Genomic DNA, 11062 nt, shown 5'->3' on the forward strand with positions numbered 1-11062 from the left:
CATGTCCCAAAGGTCCTGGGAGTCTGTCCCATCCCTTGTTCCTTGGGAGCAGAGCCCGACCCCCCCTGGCTCCAACCTCCTCTCAGGGGGTTGCAGAGAGCCACAAGGTCTCCCCTCAGCCTCCTCTGCTCCAGAACCAGCACCCCCAGGGCCCTCAGCTGCTCCCGGGCAGATTTCTGCTCCAGACCCTTCCCCAGCTCCATTCCCTTCTCTGGACATGACAATCCCTGTGCCTCGTGTTGCCCCAGCCTGGCCAAGGACAGATGGATGTAGGACTTGATGTTCCCTCCTGCATTTTTCACCTCGATTGACATTTACCCTCAGATACCTGCAGGGGTCCAAGTGCCCTTCAAGGCCCCAGCCCTGCAGCCATGCCACCAACTTTCCTGTCTCCTCCACTGCCACCATCCAGCCCCTCCAGACATCAGTGCTGTAGGGAAAGAAGCAACAAAACAGATTTTCTTTCTTTTTTTTCAGGCTCTCCTTTCCTTCCATGGGCCAGAAATGCTCCTCAGCCTGGCAGGAGCTGCCTGCTCCTGTGCCATCCTCCCCCAGGTCCCCAGCCCCAGTGGAGGCAACAGGGGCTGTGCCATTTTTCTTCATTATCCAATGCCTCTTTGTCTGGATGTCTGTTCTTTAGGGATGTGTGTGTGACAATATTGAGCTGGATCTTAAATGTTTACCAGTTTAAGCCCAACAAGTAATAAATCAACCTCTACAGCAGGCAGTGCTGAAAGGTGACTTGGAGGGTACATCCCTCGCTTGAACTGCCTCTTGCCAAAGGAAGTTTTAATATCCAAATTATAGCTCCAAGTCCAGAAGGCTTGGAGATCCTGGAGATTTATAGCCCCTATTAATAACCAATTATTTCTCCAACACATTTGCCATGCAGTTAGGCCCAAGCTGTTAGATGGCCCGAAATGCTGAATGTCCTGTTAAAGTGTGCTGACAAACATCATCTATTTGGTGTCAGTGCTGGTTTCCCAACTGTCACAGAGTGAAAACATTCCCACTGGTGCCCCTTGGACCGAGCCATCCATCAGTGCTGTGCTGAGCACATCAGGGGGAGCAGGAGTTGCTCCCCAGCCCTTTCCCAGCCTGCAGGTTGGGGTGGCTTTGACTTGAAGGGGTGTCCTGGCCATGAGAAGAGGATGTCTTGTCCCATGTTGGTGTTGCAGGTGGTGGCAGAGCTGCTTCTGAAGCAGAAGTGGGGTTTGACAGCAGACTTGGAGCACCCAACCCTTCCTCCTGCCAAGGCTGGGACCACCCTGTGCCCCCCTAGCCCAGCAGTGCTCCCCACCAGGAGCATCACCCGTTGTGTTTGTGCCCCATCCTGATGGTTGGAGATGGTCTGGTGCTTGCAGATCTCCAGGAATGCCCCATCCTGATGGTTGGAGATGGTCTGGTGGTTGTCCTGCTCATCAAACATCTGAAATGGGGTGGATGAAGCCCTCCAGAGCTGGGAATCTCCCTACTCCATCTGATCCCCTGTGTGTGCAGCAGGGAGAGGGCTACAAGGGTGCCAGGGAGTGGACAGAACTGCTGGGCTTTGATTCCTCAGCAAGTTGAAGCCACCAGCAATGTACCACGGGTCCTGCATCAACTAAGAGCATCGTGGCCCTGCTGTCCCCTCCTGGGACCTCCCCCCACATGTCCCTCTTGGTTTCTAGCGCCAACATCCCCATTCCACTCAACTTTCTGCCCTTTCCCTGTGTGCCAGTGCCTGTCCCTGCTCACAACCAGCTGTCTCTCTTCTCTCCACAGCCCTGTCTCCAGTACTGGCCTGAGCCTGGGCTCCAGCAGTACGGCCCCATGGAGGTGGAATACGTGTCCGGAGCGGCGGATGAGGACATCGTGTCCCGTCTGTTCCGAGTCCAGAACATCACCCGGGTGAGGGGCTCTCCTCTGGCTTCCTGACAGCTCAGGGTGGGCAGGGAGGGCTTGATGTTTGTCTGGGGGTGTGTGTGCCCAGGTGCCTCCCAGTGCAGAGCTCTGGGTTGGGTGCAGGGGATGGATCGGTTTTGTTAGCTGCTGCCTTGAGAGAGGCCTGGGGCATCACCAGGAGCTTTTTTAATGCCTTTAATGCTTTTTTTAATGACTCATTTTTTTAATGAGTCAGGACCTTCTTTGGAGGGCAAAAGGGTGATGTGAGTCCTAAAGCTTGATGCAGTCCTAAAGCTTGGCATTGCCCAGATGAGTGACTCTGTATAAACCGAGCGGTGCTGTAGATGCTGGTGTCTCCTTCACCCTAATCCAGAGGATGCACCCCCAGCTCTTGTCCTGCCAGAGAGGAGCCTGTAAAGTTGCAGTTGGCTCCATCCAACCTCTCTGGAGTTTGCAGCTCTTTGCAAGATTTTAGATAACTCTGAGGGAAGTCCTAACTCATCCTTCCTGGAAGTCCATCTCTGCCCTGCCACACGTGTATCACAGGATGGAGACTCCCAGCACAGGACCAGCAGAGCCTTTTTCCTGCAGGGTGAGAAGATGCAGCCAGGTTTTCACCTGTTGTCCTTGTCTCCCTGATGCTTGGCTGGGTCAGCTCACCTTTAAATGAAGAGAAACTCAGTGGAATGGGGGACAGGGACTGTGACAAGCAGCCCGTGTGGGTGCAGAACTGTGGGTGGAAAAGAAAAGCTAATTTAACTGCAGAAGCCAGGCTGGAGAGGTGGCATCCCTGAGGTCTTTAAATCTCCTGAGGTTGCCAAGAGGCTGAGGCTGATGTCCCAGTGGAGAACATGGGGCAGATGGGAGTTAGGGAGCTTGGAATGGAGGAGGTGCCTTGGCTGAGGGCCTGGCTGGGAAGGGTGCTTCAGCGTGGGAGCTGAGTCAGAGAAGATAAATCCTCATTATCTGGGCTCTTAACACAAAAAGGGTTTTGGTTCATGCTCCCCGTGGGAGCAGCTGTCATTTCCTGGGTGTCAGCACAAAATCCTCCACCAACTGTGCTTTGCTCTCAGGTGGTAGAATGCACCCTGTGCTAAATTAAAATGCAGCGTGATTGAAATCTCTGGATTGAAGAAAAGGTTTCCCCCCAGGAGCAGATTGCTGGAGGAGCCCTGGGAAATGCAAGGGGCTGCTGCTTGCCAAGCCTTGCCAGCTGGAGGGGAGCTGGGTGTCAGGGGTGTCACAAGTCCTCCAGAGCCAGTCAGAGCTTTCACCTAGGCTGTCAGAGGAGTTTTCTCCTGTTTTAACTCCACTTATTTGTTTGATCTTCTGCTTCTGCCCTCCTGACTTCCAGTCTGGGAGGCCCTGCAGAGCCCCAGGAATGCCCCATCCTTATGGTTGGAGATAGTCTGGTGCTTGTCCTGCTCATCAAGCATCTGAAAAGGGGTGGATGAAGCCCTCCAGAGCTGGGGATCCCCCATCTCCATCTGATCCCCTCTATCTCCTCTGCTGCCTGCTCCTCACACACGTGCCTGGATCCCTGAGGTCCATCTGGAGTGTGTGACCCATGGTTTCATCCCATCGAGTGCTCCTGAGGACTTCAAAGCAAGAGCCTGACATCATCCTGGCTAAACCCTGGCTTCGTTTAGCTGTGTGGATGTAATCCTCCTCCTTGGAGCCTGCTAACCAGATTAGGTTTCAAAACTAACCAGATTACCAGGGTATTAAGGGGCACTTCCACCCCTCCTACCTCCAGGGCTGGCAGCTTCTCCTCAGCCTCCTGATTGACACTGAACACAGCAAAACACATCCCCTGGGACCTTCTGCATGACAAGGACATTGTTGGAGAAGCCTTGGAGAGGCTCAGGGGTCTGGGGGTAGGTTTGGGGAGATGGATGCTGTGAGTTAGGGGAAACCATGTCAGTGGAGCTGCCTCGGGTGGGATGGGGTCAGAGCAGGAGGAGAGAGCAGAACCATCCGTCTTGAAGCAGCAGGAAAGGGTTTTCCTCTCTTCTTCTATTATGTGACCAACCTCTCTTCTCCTCCGTCAGAGCTCCAGTGGGTGCAAACAAGGGCAGCCCCTGGGTTGAAGCTGATGCAGTTTGTTTTTCTAGTTGCAGGAGGGGCACCTGATGGTCCGACACTTCCAGTACCTGCGGTGGTCGGCTTATCGAGACACCCCAGACTCCAAGAAATCCTTCCTGCACCTCCTGGCCCAAGTGGAGAGGTGGCAGAAGGAGAGTGGTGATGGCAGGACTGTGGTGCACTGCCTGTGAGTCTCAATGGGAGAGGAGCAGGCTCTGGGGTAGGGGGGGGAAATGCCACCAGCTCATTTGTCCACAGTTTTGGCTGGAAATCCTCTAAATGACCCTTCTTTGGGGTGACTTGGTGCCCAGATGGTGCTGCCTCTCCCACAACAACAGTTTTGGGGGAGGCACCTTGTGGTCACCATGTCAAACCTCCTCCATGAGGTGGATGCTCAGTGGGAGGGACACTGGGGGTGCAGTGAGGCTCAGCAGAGGTCCCAGTTCTGTCACCACATCCTATGTGTGGAACAGGCTCCAAAGGGACATGGCAGGAGCTGTGCAGCTCCCATCACCTGCTTCTCATGGAGGTGGACACGCTCTCCATCCCCCTCTTCCTTCACACAGACACCCACAACACGTTCCTGGGGTGGGACCTGGCACGCTGGCAGATTGCTAGAGACAGCAGGAGAGCCTTTAATCAAAAATTAATTACAGCCTCGTCCATCTTCATTAGCTGAAGGATAATTTGAGAACATGCTTTATCAAACATGGGCATTGTGGGCTCTTTTCCTTTCCCTGCTGGGATCAGCTGTGATGGTGGTGTGGCATGGTTTCAGCCTAGGGTGGAGGGACATAGCCAGGAATGTCCCATCCTGGTGGCTGGAGAAGGTCTAGTGCTTGCAGAACTCCAGGAATAGCCCATCCTGATGGCTGGAGATGGTCTGGTGCTTGCAGAACTCCAGGAATAGCCCATCCTGACCTCTGTGCTGGGTGGAACATGGGATGGTTCCTCTGCCCAGTGCTACCCAAGAGGTCATTGGCCCAGAGTCACCCTGCAGATGGGAGGAGAGAGGCAGACAGACAAAGGGGATATCCCCAGGTCCATGGCAGGGCTGGAAACTGATCCCCTGTGTTTCAGATCCAGCCCCAATGGTCCTTGAAGGTGTTTTCTTCCTTGGCTGTGGCTTCTGTGAGGACCAGAGGGCAGGATCACACCTTGCCACCATGCTGGGTTCCCGTGGTTTGGGGGGAACTGTGGGATTTGATCCTGTGCTCTGGGACATCTCCTGGGATGCAGAGAGAGAAAAACCAGGGGAATAGGAGGATGCTCTCCTGCCACTTTCTTACTCCTGACACTTGTGTTTCTCCCACCAGGAACGGAGGTGGCCGGAGTGGCACCTTCTGTGCCTCCACCATGATCCTGGAGATGATCAAATGTCACAACATGGCAGATGTTTTCTATGCTGCAAAGACCCTCCGAAACTACAAACCAAATATGGTGGAGACCTTGGTAAGCACCAACCACCCACCAGCAGCTGCCCTGGCAAAGGAGGGGAGGTGCTGGGGGATGCTCAGCTCCTGAAAAACCTTTCCCATCCCACATCCTGCTTGGCACGATGGAGACCCTGCTGCAGAACGTGCCTGGGGAAGCATGGTGAGCTGGGGGGACAGTGCTGAGACAGCTCTGAAAAGCAGCCTCAGGCTTGCCTTCATCTCACTGTGCCAGTGTGCCCTTGGCATCAGTGCTGGGCTTGTCAGAAATCCTTCCCAGGAGTGGTAAGGCAGGTTTGACATTAATTCATGGGATGTAATTGCAGTTCTTCAGAGGGTTTGCAGTGCCTGGAGCAGCTTTGAGGTGGAGTCAAAGTCCTGTTGGAAACCTCCAAGGGAACTGTGTTTTGAGTGGAATTAATTGGTGGATAAGCTGCTGGGGGCAGTGGTGGAGCCACGTTTCCTGATGTGGGAGGCTGGAAAAGTCTCTGCCCTGTTTCAGACCCTGGAGAACAGGGTGGGGATGAGGCAGGCACGTGTCCCTCCCCCTGGTGAAGGAGTCCAGGTGCCTGATAATATTTAAAAAGCAAGTGAGCTGGAAATGTTTACCCCGTTTGGATTATAAAACCCCTCAATTGCAAAATGAAATGGTTTCGAGGAGGGGATGTGATTTGCATTAGGGATGAAAGTGGAGGAGAAGGTGAGGGAGGGGACAGGGAGCAGAGAGAGGGATGCAGCTAATGGAGGGATGATGTGACGAGCATGAAGCCACCAGACCCATTGGGCTAAATTGCAAAGGTATTAAAAAAGGCAAAAAAAAAAGCAACATTTCACATCAGGACACAAACATCCTCCGGCCTCAGATGAACCTGAAGTGTCTATTCTGGGAGTCCCAATCTACTGGAGTCACTGGGAGGCTGGAGCCTTGCCCAGTGTAAAGAGCCACAGCCCAGTGGAGAGCAGCCGGCGTGAGGCAGTTCCCTGCTGCCCCTGCATCTTCCCCTCTGTTTGCCTGGGGGGGTTATTTTTATATGATGATAAATGGAAAGCAATCCCTTTTCTTAATCCAAAAAGCATTACATGCTTTTCATCTAAGCTGTTGCAGCTTTGAAGCCCTTCTCCCCCCTGCTGCCAGCTCCCCCCTGGGGTCCCCGAGCAGCTGCCCACCCCCGTGGGGGACAGCAGGAGTTCTGTGCTGGTGCTCAGGCTGCTGATGAGGATTTTGGGTGATGAGCTCTCTCTCCTTTCTCTCCCTGTATCACTCAGGATGCTTCCATGATTCAAGGTCAGGTTGGATGGGGCTTGGAGCAACCTGGGCTGGTGGGAAGTGTCCCTGCCCATGGCAGGGGGGTTGAAACTGGGTGAGCTTGAAGGTCCCTTCCAACCCAAACCATTCTGTGTTTCTGTGGTGTCCCAGTGCTCACAGCACCATCAGAAAGCTGATTTTTGTGGTTTTTTTTTTTTTTTTTTTCACCACTCTGGCTGGTTTTGTCTGTCAGATGCTTGGGGGAAAATCATCTCCTGGGAATGGGCACTTCCAAGGTGTGAGCTCCTCCTGTGTAGTTTTCTGTGCTGTGAGATGCACAAGGACAGGGAAGTACAAGAGCAGGTGACATGAAGAGGAACAAGGATGGACAAGGCTGTCTTTGCAAGCCCAGTTTCAGTGATTTTTTTTTCTATAAACCCAGGAGCCAGCCATGCTGTGCTTTGCCTTCCTGCAGCTGGACAGGAGCAAAGTGTGGGAGGGTGCAGATCCCATCTGTAGCTGTCTCAGGAAGGGGAAGGGATGGGACAATGAACCTGGTCCTGCTACAGGCTGGGAGAAGAGCTTTCCCACCCACACCCTTGGCTCCAGCCTGGCCATTGCAGGTGGGTCAGACTTTGACCTGAGCACCAAAAGTATTCATTTGATTGGCATTAAATGTTGGATTTTTCCAGAAGTCAGAGCTCCTGGGAGTTCTGTTTATTCCTCTCCCCCTACACAAAGCAAACTCCCGGACTGGGAGGGCTGGAAAATGGCATTTTTGTATCTACAGCAGGAGGATTTGTGGTGAGGAATGTCCTGGCAGCCAGGACTGGGTCTCTCCAGACAGGAGATGCAGCCGAAGCCACGAGAGTTGCCTGGACACGCTCCCCCTGCCTTGATCAGGGATAGCTTTGGGAAGCAGTTTACTTGGGATCATAACATCTTTTTTCTCCTCTCTCCAACCAGGAGCAGTATCATTTCTGCTATGACATAGCACTGGAATATCTGGAGTCCCTGGAGACCAGATAGCACCTGGCCAGGAGGGCTTGCCAAGGGCTCTGCCAACCGCGCCTTTCGCGCTCGGACGTTGCGTTCGTGCTGAAGGTGAGGAGGGGAAACAGCGAAGGACCCGAGGAGGAAACCCATCAGATGAGGAAAAAGGAAAGGACGTGGGGATGTGGTGACCACTCCCCATCTTTCACCCTCCACTCTCCATCTTCCCACCCCAAACGTGTCCCCGTGGCCCAAGGTCGGATGCCACAACTCGTCCCGTCCCTGCGTCGCGGCGGTGGGGTCGGTGTCTGCAGGATGTGGCCCCGTGGTGCTTCCTGGGCATCTCCAAAGCAGTTGGAGAGGAGACCAGGGAGGGGAGGAGCTGAACAGAAGGAGCCAAGGCCGTTTCCCAGCAGAGAAGGATGGATATTTGGAGAAGAGATCTTCTTTTTTAATTACCCGTGGAGTTGAAGCTGCTCTTCTGAGGAGCCCAGATGGCTGCTGGCAGGTTTTGCCCTTGATGGGGGACGTGCTCTGAGCCAGAGCAAAGGTTCTGAAAGGAGCTCTTCAGTTTCTGCCTCTTTGCATCATGAGTTCAATCTTCATTTTCTTTAGTTCTGTGAGTTGCAGCCCTTTGTATATCCAGCCCTGGACAGAAGCAGGGATGTGGAATGGTGGTGGGAGGTGGAGGGTGCTGAGCATGGCCATGTTCCTCTGCAGGGAACAACCCTGCAGGCATTTCTGCAAAGCTTTTCAAGCAGTGGTCTTCCTCCATCTCTACGTTGTCTTCTTCATTTGTAGCAATTAATTCCTGCTGGGCTGACCCACAGACACCAGCCCTGGGGCTGGTTTTAAGCCTTCCCTTGTGAGTCCCTGTGTGTGAGCCACCTTTGGTAGCCAGAAACCCTCAAAGTTTGGGTCCATCCCTTGTTGCCTCCTGGGTGGCTCTCTCAGGCAGTTGTCCATTGATGCAGCTTGGCTTTTGCTGGGCTTGGTGAGGTTTGGTGGTGGGGTTGGTGTGGGGTGAGCCCTGAGCCATGGCAGGGCTGTGGGGCTGGGCAAGGGGAGGTCCCCACCCCCCTGGTGCCACTTGGGACAAGTGTATGGGGACAGGGATTGAAGGTGCCTGGTACTTCTTGGCTTCGTCCTGCTCTGGTGGGGTGTGAGATGTCACTTTTGTTCTGATCTTGTGGTAATTCCAGGGGTTTCTGCTCTAAGGGGGAGAGCCTGGCTGTAAGGAAGCTGTAGTCGGGGTTTTCATTCCCCCCAAATGTCCTCAAGGAGGTGCAACCAGAGGGCTGGCAGGGCTGGGATCTGCTGTAGGGACTTGAGGAACCAAGAGGAGGTTGCTTCTGTCTTCAGGGCTAGAAAGAACTCTTCACAGCCATTTTTTGGGATGTGAAACTGTCCTGCATAGGCTGGAGGTTGCCTGTGAGTAGCCCCATCCATCATGTGTCCCCCACATCCATCATATATGTCCCCCCCATCCATCATGTGTCTTCCCATCCATCATCTGTCCCCCCCATCCATCATGCTCCCTTCATCCATCATCTGTCCCCCCATCCATCATGCTCCCCTCATCCATCATGTCCCTCCTATTTTCATGGTGTCCCCCCCATTCTTTGTGTCCCTTCCCATCACCCCTCCTGCTCTTTGTCCCCACCATTCTCCCCATGGCAGGGGCAGCCTCTTGACTGCCCAGAGGTTGGAGATCCATGGCACAACCCCAAGCTTTGGAAGATGCCATTTGACCAAACCAATCTGCAGCACGAAGGCCCCAGAGCCCCAAGGGCTGAGTCCTGGATGAGCAAGCCCAGGAGATGCTTCCATCCAACTTCCAAGGGTGGAGGGGAGCAACAAGATCAACCTCTGCCCCCTCCCCACCTTGGGGAATGTCCCACCCAGGGGTGGGGATGGGCATCTCAGCATCATCAGAAAGTTTTGCTTCCCTGGCTGCTCACCCAGTAACTCAGAGGGCCTGACAAGGGCTCTAAACCTCATCCTGCTTTGTTTCCATCCCTGCTCCCTCCCCCTGCTCTGTGCCCACACTGTCTGTGTGACCAAATAGTCCTTTTACCCTCCCCAGAGTCTCCAGAATGGTCCAGTTACACCAGTACTGGGTAACACCAGTGACTGGTGACACCAACACTCCCAGTGAGTCTTGACCTGGAATAAATCCCTGTCCTTTTCCCATTCCCATCTTTCCATAGACATGTCCCCACTGTCCCACGGTGCCTCAGGGAAGGTGCTGAGTGATGGGTGCAGAGAGGTCCCAGGGTGCAGAAATTGGTTGGTTTTGGATGAAAAGGGCTGAGCTGAACCTCTGAAATTCCCAAGGATGGGATGGTGGGGGTGTCAGTCAGCCCTGGGATTGGGGGGGGATGGAGGGATGATCCTGCTTCATCCCAGACCTGCCAGGAGCCTGAGCCACCTCCATCCATCCTCACTTCAGCATCCTTCACAGGTAAAGTGTTGCTAGAAGGACAAATCATAAAAAAAAAAAAGAAAATTAGGACCCCATTTAGTCCTCATGAGACAGCAGAGGCTGGAGGAGGTGTATATATGCTTTAAAAGTGAGATATTTTTCTTTTTATATCTCCTTGCTGGATGTCTCTGGGTTTTTAGGGCATCTCTTCTGGAAGGCCAGACTTTGAAATCAAAAGTGCTATAAAAACCAAGTGAGCTCCCAACTCCTACTGAGATGATGTGAGGCAAGGACATCCTGTACATAGAAATATATATAGAAATATCTATATAAAAATATAAATACTGTTCTTAAGATGGATAATGTTTCTTGGTATTACAGACTGGAGTGGTGCTTTTTTTGTTCCTTTCTTTCTTTTTAATAAAAACAACACACACACAAATTAAAACCCAAGAAAACACCAAATTGGAACAGTTTGGGCTATATGCAAAAAAAGTGACCCCAAAAGGGACTGGTACCACGAGGCTGCTCCACTATGGAGAGGGAAAGTGTGCTGGGACTGAAGGAGGGATGGGAAGGAGGGAGACATCTGATGGGGATTGTTCCACACACATCCAGCTGTTGTGAACTGGTTTGGCTTTGGTTTATTTTTTGTTTCGTTTTGGGTTTTTTTTTAAATTTTATTATTATTATTTTTGGCTTTCTTTCCTTTTAAGAAAATCAGCTGCATAAATAAATGTTCCAAATTTGTGATGGCCTCTGGGTTTCTTTGGCTGGCTCTAGAGCAGGAGCTGTAACAAAGGGAGCCCTAATGCAGTCCCCACCAGGTAGGTTGTAGAAAACCCCTCTCTTCTCAGCTGTAATTTGCTTTTTCAAGGGTATTTTGGGGGATGCAGAAGAGATGGGGTTGTCTGCTGCCTTCAGAACTTTGCTGTGTGTGGTGTCCTCCTAACAACATCTTGGTCTGGGTAAGAATTGGAGGTTGGATACCCACAA

At 52.8% G+C, this 11062-nt stretch overlaps 1 protein-coding gene across 3 annotated transcripts in view; it reads left to right on the forward strand.

The window, feature by feature from the left end:
- The window catches only part of PTPRU (protein tyrosine phosphatase receptor type U), a 55263-nt gene extending 44446 nt beyond the window's left edge, over window positions 1-10817 (forward strand). For all 3 annotated transcript variants that reach the window (XM_030464402.1, XM_030464401.1, XM_030464400.1), the window contains 4 exons: window positions 1765-1890; window positions 3999-4156; window positions 5286-5421; window positions 7615-10817. In XM_030464402.1, the coding sequence (XP_030320262.1) occupies window positions 1765-1890; window positions 3999-4156; window positions 5286-5421; window positions 7615-7677 (483 nt within the window). In that variant the 3' untranslated portion in view covers window positions 7678-10817. The remainder of the gene's footprint in view (window positions 1-1764; window positions 1891-3998; window positions 4157-5285; window positions 5422-7614) is intronic.
- Window positions 10818-11062: the final 245 nt, after the last annotated feature.

The sequence above is a fragment of the Calypte anna genome, chromosome 23 (assembly GCF_003957555.1).
Source record: "Calypte anna isolate BGI_N300 chromosome 23, bCalAnn1_v1.p, whole genome shotgun sequence".
NCBI lineage: Eukaryota > Metazoa > Chordata > Aves > Apodiformes > Trochilidae > Calypte > Calypte anna.